The 23,254-nt window shown below is 35.4% G+C and overlaps 1 protein-coding gene across 3 annotated transcripts in view; it reads right to left on the bottom strand.

Moving 5' to 3' along the window:
* The window catches only part of USH2A (usherin), a 734,839-nt gene that overhangs the window by 439,322 nt on the left and 272,263 nt on the right, over positions 1–23,254 (bottom strand). For all 3 annotated transcript variants that reach the window (XM_025927811.2, XM_086694483.1, XM_086694484.1), the window contains exon 22: positions 6,378–6,508. In XM_025927811.2, coding sequence (XP_025783596.2) covers positions 6,378–6,508 — 131 coding nt within the window. The remainder of the gene's footprint in view (positions 1–6,377; positions 6,509–23,254) is intronic.

Below are 23,254 nucleotides of genomic sequence, written 5' to 3'. Positions count from 1 at the left end.
TTTCCCATGAGTATGAGTGGGTTGTTTTTCATGTGGACAGTGTCCCAACTTTTATAGACAACTCGATCAGCTAGAAAGATGACCATTTGGTATATCTATTTTTCTAGTCCTTGAATTTTTGTAGGTTGGCTTTCTTTATATCTCTTTCCTCTACATACTCTTTTATTTTCTTCAACCCTATTTCAACATTTTAATATTTTACAAACACACATTTCATTATCGTAGTTTAATAATTAAAACCAGAACTGGTGTCGTGCCCAATTAATGTGCCCTGGTAGCATGCCCATTAGTTTTTCCATTAGTGAATTCAACAATACTAATGGGATTACTAGCATGGGATGCTAATTGGGCGTGACATAAGAAACTGGCTTACTTCTTAGCATACCCTTGCTAATGATGAAATTAATGAGCATTTTATTAAATGCTGTCTCATCAAAGTGTACTTAGTTAGCGTTAAAATTGTTACAAACGATGCTGCATTCTAAAGATCAGGTGTCTGAGTAAGTGGTTCTTCATGTTATGTTTGGCAACAATTTGAAGCATTAACAGTTCTCTACATCAGAAATTACATTCACTGGAGACGAATTTGAGTACATAACATAGAGCTTCGGGATGCCAAATTTGCTTTATACTTGGAAGAACTTAGCATATTATTCTTTGGTGATCGTTTGGAAATTATACTCCCCGACCAATGTTAAGAGAATAATTCTGTGATCGATCCTAGTATCATAGCATGCAGTTTATTCTTTCCATTTGGAAAACATCAGACATGTTAAATAAATGCCATTCACACTTGTTTGCAGCTTTCTTCTAAGTGAAATCAGAATGTTATGTGATTTTCTTAACACCACTGAACATAAAACATTTAAATGATTCCCACAAGTCATTATTGGCCAATAAAATATCATTTAATCAGGTATATACAAATAGAAATTAATAAAGTAAAGAATGGGAGATAATAGCTGGTAGAGACTTAGCCAAAAAATACAGCAATTAAGAATCGGAGGAACTTTACTGTGAATCTTCACAATAATTCCAGGTGTTCGGTTCAAAATATGCGAACACATATCCAATTTTAAATATTATGAAGAATCTTTCCTCCTACCCCAAATACTTATTCACAGAATGCATTTGATCTTTGAAAGAAAAGCAAATAAGTTTTTACACCTATAGCCTCTCTGTAGGATTACACTGTTATATAAGGAATTCATGACTTAAGTTTATTAACATATTTCTAAAAACACACACAATAACTTCAAGTTGTTTTGAAACGATGTGCTAGACAGCAGTGACTTTAAGTTACTATAAAAGGCTCTTTTCACAATTCAAATTTAACTCTTTTGAATGGATTCAGGAAAGTAACTTAAAAATAATCATCACTTAAAGTCAAAGTTTCTAACAAACTGAGAAATTAAGACAAATAAGAACTAAATTGTTAAATAATCATTAAAGAGCTGGAAATTGTATCCTAGAAAATGGGTAATTTTCTTCAATTATAAGTATACTTTCCCATAGTTATTCAGTCAGTCAGTCAAACTGTCAACAGATATTTATTTATTGAGCATGTGCCACATTCTAAGGACTTAGCCACAGGGATATGTTTCAGGACAAAGCAGAAAGACTTTGCCCTCACCGGTCTGTACAGTCTGATACCAAAGATACATTAAGCAAGTAACTACTTGTCTGATGAGTACAATAAGGTGTTCATTAGATAATCTTATCTCATACAAAGACAAAGGACAGAGAACTAGCAAAATATAAATAATTTCAACATCAATGGGAAGCATATAAAACTCCTAACTTCTTTAAATCTGGGATACCTCTAACTTTCTACAGACAGCTGTATTCCATATTCTGTCCTAAAAACAGAACAAACAATGGAAGAACATTCAAGATTTTCTCCATTCCTCTGGTTCAACAATTCTTGGTCTGAAAATATGTAGAGCCTTCATTAAAAAGTTAGCAGGTATGTCTACTTAACCTGCATTAGAATATAAATTCCTCAGTAGTGGGGAAGGATAGAGCCTCTGCTAGCTGGAGCTCACTGTTTCATACATAGATGGCGTCAGGTCCCAAGACCACTTAGTATAATATATCTGATTACACTTTCTCGAGTACATCCTAAGGTAATCCTGCTCAACCAATACCTTATTTTCTTTTTAATAAATTCATTGCCACTTTCCTGAAAATGCAGGCAACTTTTGCCTTATGGAGAGATACTATTATTTCAGATAAAAAAATCACTTGCCAGGCATCATTAAACCCTTCCATCCCCCCTGTTCCTCCAACTTTTGGCCATGCCAATTTGATTAATACTTGGCTGGCACCTACCAACTTTTTTTACAGGTTAGGATTTGAGTATAGAGAGTAGGGACAGAGCAGCTGGAAAGGTAATGACAGCAATGACTGCTCTAAGTAATTATCTGAGGGAGAAGGGGGAGGGACAGAAATTATCGGCAATGTCCTGTGAATGCTTCCCTGGACTCTGCTATTGTCTCTTACGCTGGACTATCTGATTACTGAAAAGGCAATGACGACGACGAGACAGAGTTTTCTGGCAGCCATTCTCAGGATCATAATGACAATACTGTGGCTGAGTGGAGTTAACTCGTTTACCCTCCTGTTCTGCAGCATGTTAAGGTACCACATTCTTCCCAAAGGGAAACAACACTGTCCAAAGAGGTGGCAGTCGTGCTTCAGGTCTGGTGAAATCATTTTTGGATTAATTCTGCAAAGACTTTGCCCCACATGTTTGGAGTGCGTGTGTGTATAAGTGTGTGTGCCCGCATGTATGCGTATGGTACTGGATACCGGCGATGAACAACCTAGGCCAGTATCTGGTTGCAAATGTAGCTCTGGGATGTGCATGGTCATCTAGAATCACACAGACACAGGGATGGACGTTCGTGAAGGACACGGCCAACTGTAAGTGCAAGGCAGCATGAAGCCACCATAGGACATCTCTCCGAGTACTGTTCCTTCCCTGCCCTCTCCAACTTGGGCAGAGACTCTGTTCCCCAACTGTGGGAGAAGAGGCCCAGATGAGCAACTGGAAGTAGTGAATGGCATGGCATTCATTTCTCCCCACTGTGCTCCAGTGCATAACTGTGTAACACAGTGCCGGGAGCACAAAAGTTGTGTAACCAAATGGCATTGAATGAAATAAAGTAAATCCGGTGCCAGCGTCATCACTAAATTATTGTGTGACCCTAGTTAAACCGCTTCATCTAAAGCTGGGATGAAAACAATACCTACCTCAAGTGGCCACTTCAAGAATGAAGTCAGATAATTAATGTGAACCCACTTTGTATACTTTAAAAGCTCTATGACTAAGCGGTTATACAATTAAGGTTTTTCTCTATCTGGCATCTTCTCAAATATTCCCGGATATTAATAGGTTGAGGAAAGAAACACAGAGCCAGATTTTTCTTTCTCATTGACATTCTTCTATTTTAGCGTACTGTTTTCCTTTCTTTTCATGATTTTTGTTGATTTTTACCATCTAGCATTTAGTCTCTCTTTTCACCTTGTTAATTTGGATGTTCTGGGAACATCTTCATTTTATCAATAATTAATGTCTTTTTCACAGCATTTAAAATAAAACATTTTTGCCTATCCATTTTATGAAAATAAGACACCAAGGTGATCTATTCCCCTACCGCCTTCTCCACTAGGTTGATACCTTTAGAAGCTTTTAAATCACTCATCTTTCCCTCTCCTTCAACTTTCAGGAATTTTGGCACCAAACAACTATTAGAGGTGTATTTGTTTGTCCGCTTTGCCTTTGCCACGTGTCTCCTCTATTTCAAAGATTCTTTGGCAGTGTAAAACACATTTCTAGTCACACTGTCATCAAATATTTAAGCTGAACTTAGTATTGTCAGGTTTAATATTCATTCACCACTGCTTTTCCTCTTTATAGTTCAGACTTTTTTTCTTTCCTTTTGGTTAGAAGCCAAAAGGTTTGATATATTTCCTTCCAATATGGCACATGGATGGTATTTTATCTGAGTCTCCGGGTATTTAACAAGCATTATTCTTTCATGTTAAAAAGCAGTATAATACTGGAGTTAAAAATCATGGTCTTTGGAGGTGGATTGCCAGGGTTTCAGTCCTGGCTTCATCACTGATTAGTTGGATGATGCCAGGGAAATTAATTTAACTGTGGCTCAGATTGTATTTTTAATTGTAAAGTGGGATTACGAGTATCCACATCAGAGTTGTGGTATTTAAATGTGTGTGTGCATGTGCGTGTGTGTGTGTGTGTGTGTGTGTGTGTGTGTACACATTGTGTGAACACTTACAGTAATGCCTGGCACATAGAGATCCTAGAGAAGCAATAGTTTTGCTTACTCTTGATTAAAACTTCATCAGTCCTTTCAATAAATTTATAATCCATTATTTATTAAAAGGATATCCTCTCCTACTTTATATTCCATTATTTTCTCTCATCCTTTGTATCCTTTTTATCGTACAGGTGTTTTTTGTTCTCCTTTTGAATTTCTTCTTAGTAGTCTCCATCTTTTTAAATCTTGTTACATATTTTGACCTGCTAATCTGAGGCTCAGAAGTATCTTCTTTCTAATTAATCTACTTAAAGTTCTCAAATGATAAATAATATTTTCAGTTCTGTAATTGAATCAACTTCAGCATGCTGGTTGTTGTATTTTCGTTCCCAATTGCCATCTGCCTGGCCTTCTGAGACAGCTGCTTCTTCTCCCGTTCTCTCTGGTTGCTGGATCTGCTTATGTGTGATGCTATTTCTTCTTTGCTCACTCACTGCCCACCTATGGACACCCCTTAGGAAACTGCAATTCTACAGGACACAAAGAAGTCCTTGCACCTGAGGACCTATCAAGTACTGGCCCTGTAGTTATCAGATCCCCATTGAAACACCAGGCAGAAAACTTTCTTCCTTGGTTTTTCCAGGTGCCAACTCATGGCTCTTCCAACATCCTGAAACACCAAGGGCCCACCCTGCTTCTTGAGGCCCCTGCAAGGAGCCTGGCATGATGCTCAAATACATCTAGTCCAGCAGGCCCTGCCTTTCTTCTCCAAGGTGTGTGGGTATTTGGGGTGTTATTAAGAGGTGATCCTCCCCGGGAGCTCTTGGCCCATGCCTTAGATCAGGGAGGAAAAGTCATGCCAGCTTTACAGTGTAATGTAAAACATTTATTTGGCAAGCATAATTTATGACTTAGATCAGCAGTTTTAAGTTGAAAACCTGAGGAAACAGAAAGTAAAACATCTTTTACAAAGTTTTACTCATTTCTCAATTACTCACAGGACCAATACAGTGCCTAATGTCAAATTCCTACCAATATTTGTTTAACTAAAGGGAAGACAACTATTCAATGCTTTCCCATTGCCCTTAGGAAAAGTTTATATCTTCACATTTGCTTACAAGGCCCTACATGACTTGGTTTCCACCCAGCTTTTCGACCTCACACTTTTCTCTTTGTTTCATCCCTCAGCCATCTTGGATTCATCTCAATGTATACAATGTCATGTTCTTATGTACCTCGGGCACGTAAGATTTGCTATTTGCTCTGCCTGGAAATTATATTCCCAGTGCCTTCCTCGATCTTTCATTAGTATCTCCTATGTCCTGTCCCACCTCAAACACACATCTTCCTGAACAGACATATGCTCTTGTTCTGACCGACTTTTCCTCATTGTTTTGCATCTCAGTTAAATACCACATTTTCAGAGCAGATTGACAACTCAGCAAAGAAAGACCTTTTATTTTATGCTCCCATAATGCTTAGCATTTTTTACTTCTCTTTCTTAATATACATGAATACTTTAAATTAGTTTTTTCAGTGTATCCTCCTCAGACTGTTTCATAAGGGCATGGTCACATTTAACTTTAAAACTATTGCAGTCTGCAACACCCAGCATTATACTACCTGATAGGCCCTTAAATATTTGTTGGCAAACAAAGGAGGCATGGAGAGAGGAAGGAAGGAAAGAAGGAAGGAAGAAAGAGTCGGGGGAGACAGAGAGAAAGAGGGAGAGAGGAGGAAGAGAGAAAGTGGAAGAATAAAGGGTGATATAATTTTGCTTACAAGGAAAATAATCAGTCTTTTCAAATTTACATAAAACTTTTCCCTTTATGGTAAGATAGCATATGGTTGTTAAGCATGTAGACTCTCAGTCAGACTATGTGGTTTGAAAGTCAGCTCTGCTATTTCAGCTGTGGGAAAGTCATCACCACCATGGTAGGTTTCATTTTCTCCATTGGTAAAGTGGGGATAATAATAGTACTTACCTCCAAGCTTTTGGTGAGGATTCAGTGTGAAAATATAAGCGCTTACCTCAGTACCTGGCACCTAGGATGCTCTCAGAAATATCAAGTCTTATGATTACTCATTTACCTGAGGATCGAAAAGAAAATAAGGACGTCCATTCTTCAACTGAAGTGCAAAATACTCTTCCTGATTGCCAGGTGATGCAGCAAAGACAATCAAACCTTCAGGCACCCTTGTTCGAAAACTGGCCTTAATGCCTGGAGACAAGTGCAATCAGCAAATCAGTGCTGGGGTTTTGTTGATTCTTTCTGATAAACGTACATTTACTTTCATTATTATTTATGATGCAGTGAGTACAGTCAGGGAATTATACACAGCAATGGACTGGTCCTAGCCATTTGGTTTTAAATACAACCTATTATGAATGCCAACCTGTTCTTGGAGACTCAAGCCTGCACTCCCACTAATCAATATATAATGTACTTTAAATTTATGCAAAACTCATCAACATATAAAGACATGTTGTCAACCCAAAATTGGATATTCAGAGTATCAATGTGAAAATATTATCAGAGCCATAAAAATAAATGGGTTTTTGACATGAATGAAAGGACCACAGGGCACCTCATTTAAAATGCTTATGATGTTTAAAGAATCAATCTAGTAATAGAAGCTAAGAACTGGAAAGACCTGCTATGAAGCAGCCCAAAGAGCTAATTTTCTGAAACAGGATCCTGTAACCAAATGGTCTACAGCCTTTAAAAGTTCAGGGTCTCCTTCACCCTTCAGATAACCTACGAGCACTGCCCTTGACACATAGTGCTCTTGTCTCACAGGGATTTCCCCAGCTCTGGAAGCAGGGGAAGCTTGTGATGGTCTCATAAACTGTCTTCCCACTACCCTACATGGTCCCAACTCCATTCAATCTGGAATCCCACTCACTTACAGCACTCTTCCTGTGTATCACACACTTCACTTCATGTTTTGAAAGTGGCAAAGAAGTTTAAGAGGTGCAGTCTTTGTTCTCAAAGAGTTTCCAGTTTAGTTGGAAATTAAAACAAAAAATGTATGTGTCTTAACAGGCAAATCGTACAAGGAGAATGAAATAAGAGGTCAAGAACTTATGTAAGAATCAAATACCAGCTTGAGATCACAATATTAAATAATTAGTGAAACTGATTTGTGTAGTAATACAGTCAACCATAACTATGGAAGTTTGAAGGAGAGAAAGCCCCCTTCAGGCTGGGCTGGTAACCAAGTTTCTTACATAGATGGGGTTTTAATTGGGGATCAACAGACTGCACCTGCTGCAGGAGCCCTGTTGGACTCATCTTTCCACCCCATTCATCCCATAATAGCTAGGTGCACTTATTAAATATTTTGAGAGTCTGGAGGAGGAGAAATGAGAGGGGGTGCATCAGAGGTAAGGGGGAAGTTTTAGCATAATTGTGGAGACAGGGAAGCAGAAGTCATTTCGTGAGTATTGTATTATCATTTTTAAACTATGCGTCAATGGAACATTCACATTAACTTAGTACTCTGCTACACAGTAAAAAAGAAAAAACTAACAAGCCAGTGCCTGACATTAACTTCTAGCTAAGAAAAGACAAAACAAAATCCAGTAATGAGGTGTGATAAATGATATAGACATATTTATAAGACATAATTTGATTCAAAAGGATTGAGGCAGGTTTTACAGAAAATATGATGCTTGAAATTGTTTTCAGAAAGTAGAAGGGACTTTAGGGGAAACCTCAAAGGGCTAAGGTATGGAAAGTATTAAAGAATGTTGGATGTGAGGGAGTTCAGATGAGTCTGGAAAGACGGGCAAGACCACATCTTAGCCTATCTGCCATAGACTATCTAGCTTGAGAAGCTTGAGTAGAAGACAAAGATGAAAAGGCAGGTTGTGTGATAAGTATCTTTAGAGTGAAGTTTTTTTTAACACTTTAACAGCAAAGGCAATCCTGGAATATGGGCTTCAGACTTTCCCAAGAAGCAACTCAAATTTTTCCCAGCCTTCTTAGCTTCTGCATCTTCAGCTTCCAGGTTTTTTTGTGCTTTGGCCCTTTGAAACATATTTGTCCTACCCATTTTGATATTACATTGCCTCATATTCCGATTCTCTTCCTCCTAGCTTCTAGGACATTATTATGTCCTTGTTAGACTTATACCTGGTCTCTCCCAGTGTCTCTCTGACTCCACAAAATAAGATTGTTGGTCCCAACAAATCACTCTTCAGTGTTCAAATTCATTTGAATCCTTGCTACTAGTTCATCTCTCGTACTAAATTTACTTAGCTAAATTCCAGATTGGAATTTACCCTATAGACTAAAGGAAGGTATTAAACGTTGGGTGCAGAAAGGGAATAGGGTGCTCAAAGTCAGGATTAAGGCAACCAAACTAATGGGGGGATATATGAAAGATACAGATAATTTAGCCACAGAGGAACCAGTTAGGATATCACTATACTTTGGGGGAATAAGATGATAAAATTTTTAATTAAGAACTGACAAGTAACTAAATGGGTTGAAAGGAAAACTCTGTATATTTTAGAAGAAACTCATTAAGACATGTTGATATGAGGTGATGATGTGGGACTACATGGTGAATCCTTTTCATCAATCACTGGAGGGAAAAAGCATCATTATTAACACAAATAGAAAGGTCAGGTAAAGAAGAAAATATGGGGTTGAGGACATAAGTTCAGTTTGGGGTACAATGCATTTATATTAGTTATGCTAAAACCTATCCATCATTTAGAAACAAGAAACTAAATCTTAGAAAAGAAGATGAGTCTAGAAAACTAAATTGGCAAACACCTGTCAAGAATCCATGTCTCCTGGAGGCAGAATGTAGAGAAAGAAGAACCACCTTTAAGGGAAATGCCCCACATTTAGAAAAGAAAAAAAAAAAATCAAAGAAATGAAACAAAAAGAAAAGAAACAATAACAAAGTCAGAACAATGATGATAATACTGTAAAACAGAAGCCTAGATAAGAGAACGTTAAGAAGGCAAAGTTCGTTAACCATGTGACACTTCCTGTAAGCCCAGAAAAATTACACCTGAAGAAAAGATTACAAAGCTGATACTTACTAATCATTAGACATAATCATTTTCAGTAGAACGCAATGGTCCAGAGCCCAAACTACTGGGTGATAAGAATTGAGAGAATGGATGAATAAGTAATGTATATACACACTCATCACAAAAATCTGATAAAGAAGGAAATGGGAGGCAAAGAAATAAATTACTTGAGTACACCAATCAAGTTAAAGGAGGAGACACCTGCCAGCAAAAGCACAGACTTGGCCAAAGTGTGGTCGACGGTGTGACTAGAAAACAGTTCTATCTCTACCAGCTCTTCTCCTCTTAAGCTTCTCTCCTTCGGGTCTAGAGTAGTTCTCTCCAACAGACATCTTACCTTCTTGTTATTGTTTTTCAAATTTTATATGCGATATCAAATACTATAATTAAAACTATTACTTTAAAATTAAACACCTGGCAGCATTTGGGGGGCTCGGTAGGTTAAGCGTCAGACTCGATCTCTGGTCAGGTCATGACCTTATGGTTCATGAGATTGAGACCTGTGTGGGGCTCTGCACTGACATCACGGAGCCTGCTTGGGATTCTCTCTCTCCCTCTCTCCCTCTCTCTTTGCCTATCTCTCTCTCTCTCTCCCTCTCTCTCTCTCTCTCTGCCCTTCTCTCTCTCTCTGTCTCTTTCTCTCAAAATAAATAAATGAACTTAAAAAATAAATAAAAAATTAAACAGATGAAGGTGATTTCATACAAATAGCTACAATTCAGGACATGAAGATGACAAAATTCTCTATTACTGTACTGGTGGCATCTATGTGGCAATAGACAGGAGAGCAACAGTAAGGATTTGAATGAGGGAAGAAATTAATCGATCTGGAAATACAATTACTTGTTCCTAACTGATAGGAAATTTATTGAATGGAATGGAATCAGGGTAAGAATTACAGGAATATTTAGCCAAGTTATACCTGGGAATAAGTCAACTAATATTACACGCTCTTCATGGGATATAAAAGTGCATGTGTTTTTCAGATACAGCGTTTGATTTATAGATTTGACACTTGTGTAACAAAGAAATGCACTTTTAGCCCAACTAAAATATAATACTTCACACCAATGAAAGAAAATTTCCTATGAGAAGAGAGGATTTAGTGTAATAAAGGGTAATTTGATTTGAGGTTGTATGATCAACTTTCCCCTAGGTTTTCAAATAATTCAGTGTTGTCATTTTTTCCCTTACATTAGAAAGATAATGAATTTTTTGCATGTATTCTAGGAAGAAATGATCAATGCACCCATCCACTGAAACTTCATGTTCTTGATAATATTGCCATAGACATAGATAAATCCTATCCTCTGAGCCCAAAGTCTTAAATCCTGTAATCAATTTTAAATAAACTAAATTCACATATAAATGTATTTGCATGTAAATATAACAATATAATTTATAAAATATTTCAAAGAAAATGTTATTGAGTTTGCCATGAGACAGAATAGTAAAATGCCTAATTGTTCAAAATCATCACCCTTCCTTTTCCTGTAAGAAGATTATATATTTGTATGACCCCATCCATTGATTTTAGGCTCAGCCATGTGCCTTTTGTTGGGCAAAGGAATGGAAACAGACATGTGGCACCCTGAGAGAGCAGAAGTTTTTTGTTTTGTGTTGTTGTAATTTTTTTAACGTTTATTCATTCTCAAGTGAGAGAGACAGAGCAAGAGCAGGAGAGGGAGATAGAGAGGGAGCCACAGAATTCAAAGCAGCCTCCAGGCTCTGAGCTGTCAGAAAGAGCTCAACACGGGGCTCGAACTCATGAGCAGTGACATCATGATCTGAACCGAAGTCGGACGCTTAACCAACTAAGCGACCCAGGTGCCCCAAGAGCAGAAGTTTGAAATATAGATATGTGATTGAACTTGACCCTTCTCCCCCTATGCCTCATGCATGGGCTTTCATCCTGTCCCAAGAATAAGAAGACATTGGGCCAGAGCCAAGTGGTACCAAAGGAATTTTTACTTTAAAGCTTTGTGTTAAGGAGCAATGCTGACTCAAATGAATAGAAGGGTAAGAAACATACATTTCACCCTTGCCTAAAATTTAGATTTTGATTTTAAAAAAAGAGAGGACATATTCTAAAGTTCAATATTTTTTGTTTCAAGTATCTGGATAAATAATACAGCATTCTTCTATCTCAATATTTATTCGTTTACTCCAGAAATATTTAAGGAAGGCATACTTTGTGCAACTACTCTCCTAGGCTCTTTGGATACACAGATGTATAAAATACATGTTTTATAAAATAAAATGGTGTAACATTTTAAAAAAAATCTAAAAATCCAAGATCTAGATAGAAATGCTTAACTTTTATGCAAATATGTTTTATAACTTTAAATATTTATTTATTTTTTTTTTAATTTTTTTTCAACGTTTTTATTTATTTTTGGGACAGAGAGAGACAGAGCATGAACGGGGGAGGGGCAGAGAGAGAGGGAGACACAGAATCGGAAACAGGCTCCAGGCTCCGAGCCATCAGCCCAGAGCCTGATGCGGGGCTCGAACTCACGGACCGCGAGATCGTGACCTGGCTGAAGTCGGACGCTTAACCGACTGCGCCACCCAGGCGCCCCTAACTTTAAATATTTAATCATAAAAGCAATACAGTTACAGGGCCATGGAATAGGCAAAGAGTTCTTAATAAGGCAAAACTATAATAGAAAGGGAAAGGTGATAAATTATCCTGTGTTAGAAATAAAAACTCTTGTCTAACAAAAGGCATGAATGGGAAAGTGAAAAGGCAACTAACGTAGTAGGAGAAGATATTTGCACTACATACTTGTGATAACAGATACATATCTAGAATACATCCTACAAATGCACAAGAAAAAGACAACCAACCCATTAGAAAAGTGGGGGCAAATAGATTTTCAAGAAAGATGATAGCCAGGGGACCAATCAACAAAGAAAAGATGCTCAGGATCACTAGTCATCAGAGAAATGCAAAACAAAATGCAGTACCGCTAAACATCCACCAATATGGCTGAAATGAAATAGAAAATACAGGGGCACCTCGGTGGCTCAGTCGGTTAAGCTTGACTTTGATTCAGGTCATGATCTCACAGTTCGTGAGTTTGAGCCCCACATCAGGCTTTGCACTGATAACACAGAGCCTGCTTTGGATTCTCTGTCTTCATCTCTCTCTGCCCCTCCCCTTCTAGCCCTTGCTTTCTCTCTCTCCTCCTCTCTCTCTCTCTCTTTCTCACACACACACAAAAATAAATAAACATTAAAAAATTAAATTAAAAAAAAAGAAAATACAAAGTGTAGCCAAAAGGTAGAGCAACTGGAACGCTCACAAACTACTAGTGGGAGTATAAATTGAAACAACCACTTTGAAAAACTGGCACTATTTATACATTATCCGTATGTCTTCTAAATATATGCACACCATGTAATCTAGCTATTCCACTCCAAGGTATATGTCCCCCAAAATTCATAGTTTCAGAAAGATATACAAGTACATTTATACTTGTATAGTGGTGGTATAATGAATTAATTTTCATTATACCATCAAACTGGAATGTGTACAAATGCGCATCAACTACAGAAAGGATAAAAAGATGGGATACAGTACGGCACTGAAAGTGAACAAACCAAGCTACATTCAACTGCATGCATAAATCTCACAAACACGACATTCTGGAAAAAATACTAGGTAGAGTAGAATGCACACTGCATAATCTCAACTATATCAAGTTTAAAACCAAGCAAATTAAATCAGTGGTGTCAGTCATCAGGATAACGGTAGTCCTGGTTGTGACGTAGAACAGGGCATAATGCAGAGCTTCTGGGGGCCCTGAAGATGGTTTATTTAGTAATCTGGGTGCTGGATATGCAGGGCTAGTCAGTTTTTGAAATCCATCAACTTGTACACTTATGATTTTTGCACTTTATATACGTTAAACTTCAATGCAGAAGTTTGCCAAAAATTAATAAATAATAGTTACATAAAATTCAAACACTACAGAATTATAGAAGCTAAAAGTGAAAGTTCTCTGTAGTCCTACCTGCCATCATCAGAGAAACCACTGCCAACAATTTGGCAAATTTTTTCTCAGAATTTTTTACACACAAACTCTTGCGTTTAGCACACACACAAATGTCATTGTTCATTTGTTTTCTCTTTACTGAAATTGGAGTATATCACACATTCTATTCTACGTTTCAAAAATACTTTTTAATATATATTGTATATATTGGAGGTGTACATAATATGATATACATATACATAGTAAAATGATTACTACAGTCAAGCTAATTAACATATCATACCTTCACATAGTTATCATTTTTGTGTGCGTGATGAGTACATTTCAAATTTACTCTCTTAGCACCTTTCCAGCGTTCAATACGGTATTATTAAGTAGAGTCATCATACCTACATGTTAGATCTCTTATTCAACCCAACTTTGCACCCTTTGACCAATATTTCCCTAGCTTCTGGTAACCACCATCCTACTCTGTTTTTATGAGTTTGTGGGATTTCTTTGTTTGTTTGTTGTTTTGCTTTTTATTCACATACAAGTGAGACCTTATAGTATGTGTCTTTCTCTGTGTGGCTTATTTCACTCAGCATAATATCCTTCAGCTTCATCCATGTTGTCACAAATAGTAGGATTTCTTTTGACGTGGCTGAATAATATTCCATTACATATATACATGCATGTATGTGTGTGTATGTGTGTGTATAGCATTTTCTTTATCCATTCATCCATTGATGGAGGCTTGGGTTGTTTCCATATCTTAGCTATTGTGAGTAATGCTTCTGGTAAGTTTTTTTCACTTATTGACATACAGCAGATATCTTTCCACATCAGCTCACAACAATATATAGTCATTTCTCCAATGACTAAATACATTTACCATGGTTTATTTTATAATTTTATCATAAATAGCATTTAGTTAGTTTCTCATTTTTTATAGCAAAGGTATTACTGTGACAAACATTTTTTTTTTGCATTTTTGAAAAATTTATTTTGAGAGAGACAGAGACAGTGCAAGGGGAAGAAGAACAGAGAGAGAGGGAGAGAGAGAATCCCAAGCAGTGTGAAGCCTTCCAGCGCAGAGCCCGATGAACCCACAAAGGGATTGAACTCATGAAGCTGTGAGATCATGACCTGAGCCAAAACCAAGAGCAGAACTCTTAACTGCCTGAGCCACCCAGGTGTCCCTTTTTTTCTTGCATTTTTAAACTATAAGATAATGTCCAGTTGATAAGAGTAAATATTTAAAAATTAAAAATTGTATAAATATTGCTCCATCTATCACCTCTCACAACTAATAATTAATTCAGATACTTTTTCATAGTGTGAATGACCATTTCCCCAGACTCTGGCCAACAATAAATGGTTCAAAATCTGAGATGCAAAGAATGGGAACTCAGTGTTGTTTTTTGTACTTTACTGTATATATGCTAAATTTCATTTTTTATGTTATTAGTGATGATGAGATTATTCAGATTTTAATATATATTTTCATAAATATGTATATGCCAGCCATAAAAAATAGCCATACATTTTTTTAGGAGCTATACACACCAATATCCTTTGCCCAACTTCAAAGACTTCATTTTATTTGTTTCTACTTAATTTACTTGAGTTCTGTACACATTTTGAATCATTCTGTGTTATGAATCATCATTCTCTGTCTCCTGGATTATTGTGGTTGTTTCCCCTAAATGATCTTCCTTTTTCCATCCTTGTTCCATGACTACCTCTTCCAACCAACCAACACACACACACACACACACACACACACACACACACACACACACACACTCTATGGTCTATTCCAAAATAATAGCTGGAGTGATCCCATCAAAAGGCAATGCTGGTCATGTCCCTCTTCCTTTTGGTACTCGCCAAAGGCTTCCTGTCCTACACTAAGTAAAAGCCAACATCATCACAGTAGTCTATAACATCCTAAATAATCCAGTTTCCACTACATCTTTCATTCCTATTATGCTTCCTCTCCCTTTTTCCACTCTTGCTAACCCAATAATTGTTCTTCCTCTCTGCCTGGGAATATCTTTCCCAGGCATCTCTGCATGGTTTTCCATCTCATCTTCTGTGGGTCTTTTTTTTCCAGTCCAACCTCACTAAGAAGTCATCATGACTGGTCTACTAACAATTCTAACCCTCCTCCGCTTTACCTGTTGCCATAATGCCACTCATCAACGCCAGCCTTCCCTCCACTTTTATCATTTATTTACTTCATATTTTCATCCCCTAAAATGGAAGCCCAGAAGAGTACCTGCTTTTTTTTCTAAGACCTCAATAAATTTTGTGGAATATTTGATGTTGATACTTTATTTATATAAATATTTCAAATATTTCCTCCCAGTTTGTTTTATACCTTTTACCTCTAGGTTGTCTTTTTTTTTTTTTTTAACAATCCCGTGGGCTAAAATGAAAAGATTAAAAATTTTAAAGTATTCATTTCTTCTGGAATTCATTCTTTAATTAGAAAATATTTCACTACCCACAAAATAACAAAAAGTAGTTTTCAATATTTTCTTCCCGCATATTCATGATATTTTTTTTGACATATAAAATTTTAGTCTTGATGATTTCACTTCCCATTAGGCAATGCTGACAGCCTAATAAAAATCTTTCCATAGTTCCTTGAAAAACAATTCTAATCAAGAAAGGGAGCAAATATAAAGCCACCCATACCCCAACCTACAGAGTCACTAGAAAACGGAGAATACTAAAAACATGAACATGTGAGTTGGGGAAACGAACATTTTAAACCGGTGGAGCCAGCACCCAGAGTTCACACTGGAATCAATAGTAAGATAGACAATGAACAGAAAACATATAAAATCATCCCCTGAAAGTCAGTCCCTCCCTGAGTGAAAAAACACAGAGAATAAATAGGACTTGAGACTGTTGGATCAACACTGGCTACCAGGAAATCCAATGAATGAGGCACAAGATAGGGCCCAGGAAAAGAAAGGGCAGTTTGTCAAATGTACTGTTTCTGGGGAAGAGCAGGGTCACCTAAAGGGGCCATATTTCTTAAAATCAAAGAAGGAACCAAAAGGAAATTAAGAATTCAACAGACACAAAAGAGGTTTCATAAAATCAGAAAATACACAAACCACCCACAGAAAGCACCAACAATCAAAGAAACCATCTTTCACTGAAACAACAGGATATGTCTCTCCTGAAGCAAGAAACCTACCAAATGACCACAAACCTCCATCCCACTGGCATACCCTTGTTATTGCAGAATAAGGATATTGCAAGACACTTCAAAATTATTGGAAATTATCAAGTAATATCCATATAAAGCTACTGTAAGAGTGACAACAAAAACATTTTAACTCAATGAAAATTCTTCTCTCCAAAATCCAAGCAGAGGGAGATAAGGAAACTGTAATACTACTTCCTAGCATGAATGACAGAGCTTCCAGAAAACATTTGTAGGTATGGAAAAAAAACATTCTATCAGAATTTCAACATCTCAGAACCCACATGGATACGTAGAATATGCAAACAATAATCTACAACTCATTAATAAAAAGTCAAACAATCCCTTGAAACATGGACAAACACTTATACAGACACTTGACAAAAAAAAAAAAAACCCACAAAACAAAAAACAAAAAACAAAACCCTGATATGCAAACAACAAAGGATTACAAGAAAGATGCTCAATTCATCAATCACTAGGGAAATGCAACATCAACTCTCACCAGAATGAATGGCTAAAATTAAAAATACTAAATTCTGCACTCACTAGAGAATGGCTAAAATTAAATTTTAAAATTAAAAAAAAATCAAAATTCCAGTAAGCACGATGCAATTGGAACTCTCTTGTATTACTGTTGTAAGTTTAGTATGAAAACAGCATTTTGAAAACCAGGGTAGCATTTTCTTACTAAGTTAAGCATGTACTTAGACTATGACCCATTCTATGGCTTGTCTTTTTATTTTCTTAGAATCTTCTGAAAAAGTTGAATTTGCCCTTTTTAAATTTATAATGCTGTTTGTATCCATCATCAAGATATTTTCTCATTTTTCATCTGTAAGTTTTTGTAATTTTAGTTTTTACTTTTAGCTCTATGATTCCATCTAATTTAATCTGCACGTATGATGTAAGGTAGGAGTCAAGCTTCATTTGTTTCCACACCACTCTATACTATACAATATCATTTGTTGAAAAGACTGTACTTTCCCCATCGAATTGCCTTAACTCCATCAAATTTCATGGACACTGAAAGTTTGAGTTTACTTCTAATCTATTTGCTAGTACTTACACAAATACTACCAAGTCTTGATCATTGTGGTTTTATTGTAAATCTTGGAATCAGATAGCATTAACTCTACCACATTTATTATGCTTTATTCAATATTGTTTTTGGAATATTTTAGACATTTGGGTTTCCTTTTTAACTTGTAGAATGAACTTGAGAATTTCTTCAAAAAAGCTTACAGTAATTTTGAATGGAATTAAATTAAATCTACAGATTGACTTGAAAGGGAATGGCTTTTATAATAAAATTTTGTTTTTATAACAATATTTTATTTTTCAATCACAATTATGGCAAATATTTACTCACTTAGGTTTCCTTTAATTTTCCTAAGTTATGTTTCACAGTTTTGAGTGTAGAATTTTCCATTTAGTGTGTTAATTTTTTAAGTATATTGTTTTGAATTTTCCTTTAAATGCCATTTCACAGTTTTAATAGTTTATTACTAGTATATTTGATTCATTTTATTTATATTGAATTTCTATACTGCAACCTTTCTGGATTTGTCTTATTCTAGTTTTTGTTTAGAGATTAAACATACACATATAATCATGGCAACTATAAATAGAGATTTTTCTTTTCCTTTCCAATATTTATGCCTTTTATTATATTTTATTGCTTCATTGCAGTGGCTGAGACCACCAGTAAAATTTGAATGCTGACTTGATTCCATTCTTAAAAGCAAAGCATGTAAAATTTCACTATTATACATATTAGCTGTAGGGTCTTTATAGCAGTCATTTATCTATTGAGAAAAATTCCTAAGTTTGCTAAAAGTTTTCATTACAAGCAGGTGTTAAATTTTGTCAGATGCTTTTTACATCTGTTGAGATGATTTGCTATTTGTTCTAATTCCTCTATTAATGTGGTGAACCATATTGATTGAATTTTAAAAATAATCCAGAATCCCTTACCATTCTGGCCTTCACCTCCCAATAATATTACAAGCCAACTTTGGGCTTTGTTATCTGTTTCTACTTCACTAATATCTGATATTATCTTAACTATCTTAATATTTCTTATTATTTGGGTTTAATTTATTCTCTTGTTAGTGTTAAAAAGAAACTCGGGAACGCTTAAATCTTTTTCTTGTGAGATAATCACTTAACCTATACATTTCCCTCTGAACACTACCTTAGCTGCATTCCAAAAGCTGCTATGCTGTACTTTTGTTATTTAACTTTAAAATTTTCAATTTTTAAAATTTCCCTTGTGATTTTTTTTGACTCATGGGTTATTTAGAAATCAGTTAATTTTAAATATTTAGAAATGTCCTAGATATCATTCAAATTGATTTCTAATCTAATTCCATGTGGTCAGAGAATATACTCTCTGAGTTCAATCCTTTGAAATTTATTGAAACTTCTTTATGGCCCAGTATATACTTTCCATGTATATTTGAAAAGGATGAGTATTTTGCAGTTTTGGACCTAGTGTTCAATAAATGCCATTTAAGTTTGTTGGTAACGTTATTTTTTCTATATTGTTACAAATTTAAAAACTCTTCTTCCACTGATTCAGAAATCATTTACAAATCTTCAAATGGGGTGCTGAATTTGTCTATTTTTTCCTCTGTTTTGTTTCATATATTTTGCTTCATATATTCCGAAACTCTGTTATTACATACAAATACACTTAAGATATTTTCTTCTTGAATTATTGACTATTATTGTGAAATATTTTTATTTCTGGTAAAACTACTAGTCTTGAAGATACTTTGTTTGATATAAATATTGCCACTACCATTTTCTCAAAAAAGTCTTTTAGGTTCATTTTCCCATCCTTTTACTTTGAACCCATTTGTTATTTTATACTTAAACTGCACCTCTTTTAAACACTATGTATTTGATTCTTGACCTTTTAGTCACTCTGATAACCTTTGCCTTATGATTGGTGTGTTTGGAACATTTATATTCAATGTAGTTATCAATAAGCTTAAATTTAAGTTTACCATCTTACTATTTGTCTACTTTCTTCTTATTATTTTATTTTTATTTTTTATTTTTTTGCATTTCTTCTTTATTCTTTTATTGTGACTCCTCTACCTTGTTTTGGATTAGTGGAGTTATTTTAACATGCCATTTTATTTCTTTCCTCATTTCTTTAGCTAAACTTTTTTAAATGGTTACTCTAAGGGACCACCATATGCACTCTTAACTTAGAATATTCTACCACAAATTAATATTATATCACCTCATATATAAGATCTCTGTACTTCTATATACCATCTTCCAATCTTTGCTGCTACTTTTGTCATGAATTTACTTTTATGTATGTGTGAAATGCAGCATATATTTATATTTTTGCTTTTGCCACTCAAATATCATTTAAAAAATTAAGAAAAAAATTTTCTACTTACTCACTTATTTTAGTTTTATTCACCCTTTATTCTTTCATCATATTTGAGTTTGTATCTGATATTTTAGCATTTGCTACAGTTCAGAACTATTCATGAAGTATTAACTCAGTTACTGTTTATCTTAAAATGTCTCCCAACTTCATATTTCAATAATATTTTCACTGAATAAAGAATTCAAGTTGGCTTTTTTGTTGTTGTTTTCAAAGATATTCTATTACCTCTGAAATGTGTTAGCCATGATTATTCTTTTCATTATATCTATGTGTCATCTTGTTTCCTCTAGCTGTTTACTTTTTTAAAAAATCTTTTGTTTTCAGTAATTTAACTGTAATATACCTAAGATGTGGCTCATTGTATTTATCCTGCTTGGAACTCCCTAAGCTTCTCTGATCTGTAGGTTGCTGTTTTATAAAATTTGAAGATTTACCAGTAATTATTTCCACCAACATTTTTTCTGCTCATTTTTCTTTCTTTTCTTCCTAAAACCCTCCCCTCTATGTGTGTTAGAACTCTTGATATTGTCCCACAGGTTACTGATCCTCTGTTTATTTTTTCAGTCTTTTTTTCATATTTTTTATTTCATAATTATCTGTGTTTCAATCTACTAATATTCTGTTCTACGCTATCTGCTGTGAAGCTCATCCAATAACAATTGTTGTATAATTTTACTTCTTAAATGTAGCTTTTATTTTATTCCTTTTTAGAACTAACATTTCTCTTCGAAAATATTCTTCATCTATTATATGCAGCTTTACTTTAAATTCTTTTAAATATTTATAATATTAGCTATAATTTTTTTGCATTCCAATTTCAATAATTTGGTCACCTGAGGATACACCTCTGCTGACTGTGTTGAACTGAAATTGGGCTTTAATTAGACTGAATTCGCCTGAGATTAGCCTCTCTAGCAATGACTGGTGATGCCACTTTTTTTTTTAATTTTTTTTTTTTTAACATTTATTCATCCCTGAAAGGCAGAGAGAGACAGAGTGCGAATGGGGGAGGGGCAGAGAGGGAGACACAGAAACAGAAGCAGGCGTCAGGCTCCGAGCTATCAGCACAGAGCCCGATGCGGGGCTCGAACTCATGGACCGCGAGATCACGACCTGAGCTGAAGTCGGCCACTTAACCGACTGAGCCACCCAGGCGCCCCATCACTGTTTTGATCTTACCTGTATTTAAGCTGGCAAAAGATTGGGTTGAAATTATAGATATTTTGGGCTCATTTTTAGATTACATTCCTTCATAATTCCAGCATCCAATCACTGCAAGAATTCATAAGAGTCCATTTCTAGGCCCTCTTCAACAGGGACTTTCTGGGCAAAATATGAGTTAGACAATAGTGGGAATTGGGGGCTGGGTTCTTTGTTTTGGCATTTGGACCTGTTCTTGATCTCATTTCATCTTGCCAGGACACACTGTTGGCCAAGGCACAGCTGATTTCTCCTTGATCCTGAAAATTCTCCCCATATAACTCAGACTTACTTTTCTGGGGCCAAGTGCCCACCCTCAGATGTAGAAGCTTCCACAGTTCTCTGATCAACTATGAAGCATTCATTTCTTCCAAAATTCAGTTCATCCAGGGTTTTCTGTATTACCTGCTGTTTGATAGCCCCACAGAAAATGATTGATTTATTTAGCTTAGGCTTTTCTTGTTACCATGGGAGCAAAAGTCTTTTTCCCTCTTCTATATCTAAATTAGAAGCACAAGTTCCTATTAATGGCACAAGTGATTTTGTGGGAGTAAGAAAGCAACAACTAGATAGATAGATAGATAGATAGATAGATAGATAGATAGATGATAGATAGAAGTTTCTCTTGAATCCTGTCAACTTGTAGACAATTCTATTCATTATATATTTTTAACAGAGTATCTTGGATTTTATGGGAGACAATATTATTAAAAAAATAATGATTATTTGATCAATTCAAGCTGAAAGAAGTTAAGAAGGCAAGTGTTAAGATGAAGATGAGGACATTCAAATCTGACGCTGTCACTGAACTCTCCTCAGATGCATAACATTCCAGATCCATTGATATTAAAGCTAAGGGTGTGACAGTCAACATGTTTTGCAAATCTTACTGGGAACAACAGGAGATGAATAGGTACAGCTTAAGCTAGAGTGACTTATCTCTGATACAAACCACATTGTCTGACTCACATTCAATAAAAAATTATAATAAGCCAAGATATGACTCTTCAGTTTAAAAAATCTATCAAAGATAAAAGATGCTTTGTTAGACTAGTGTATTAAATTGGTCAAAGTTTTACAAACAACTGCTGAAAACCTACACAAATTAAATATGCAATAGTCAAGATATTAATGCAATAGTCAAGGTATATTTTGTCAGGAAACTAACTGGGGTATGGAGAAAGACGTCTTGAAGCATAAATTCCTAAAATTAAAATAAACTCTTCAGAAATTTGTGTATTCTATATTTTCTCATCCTTGTTCTCATAAAGAAAGCAGGAATCTCTTGGTTTCATTATCAAATATCCCTTATGCTTCATTCCTATTCAAACCAATTGCTTGGAGATGGATTTCTAGCAGCCTGTTTGGTACATCAGGGAATGTAAAATTTCAGTTTCACATATAAGGAACTCTTGCTGTATAGCTTAATTTGAATTATGCAAATAAGTTCTAAATTGGAAAAGGTTTTTCTTTTTACTTGGCTGCCATTAGGTGGTGCTAAAAATGTCTCCATTAATAAAATATTTATGGTCACCAGCCCTACAAATACATGAATAACAAAACCTTCACTGACTATACTTGACACAATAACAATGGAAAACTAATTTGAAAATACTATAAATGGTCTAGATTTAATCCCCAAATAGCTAACACTTTATTAGAATGCCAAAATTTTATCTTATTTATTTAAACATATTATTTCTTAATTTTTTAAATTAAATTATTCGTCAGCTATTGCCACTAAAGAACTTAGGAAACATTAGATCAGCATTCCAAAAATTACACTGGAAGTACAGGTCAGGATAACAAGTAGGGGAATGCTAAAGAAAAAACAAGAAGGAAGAGTTCTACTGTGTAGGAGGGTGGTGGAAACTGTAGCTAATTCTAATCTTCATAAAACAAAGAATGCTGTCTTTCATCTTTTAAAGTAATTCTCCATTTCCTCCTAGGAACAGTGAAACACTTCCTGTCACTGTTATAAGGACTAATGGCACATTACAGTCTCCAAATAATAAAGAGACAAGGAAGCAGTATTACCAGGTACTTTTTGAAACATACATACATCAGGGCCTTTATTTCCTGCCCAGAATGGGC

Source organism: Puma concolor, chromosome E4 (genome assembly GCF_028749965.1).
Source record: "Puma concolor isolate L17-30 chromosome E4, mPumCon1.1.hap2, whole genome shotgun sequence".
NCBI lineage: Eukaryota > Metazoa > Chordata > Mammalia > Carnivora > Felidae > Puma > Puma concolor.
Note: the sequence above shows the minus strand (reverse complement) of the source record. Positions and strands in the feature narration are given on the sequence as shown.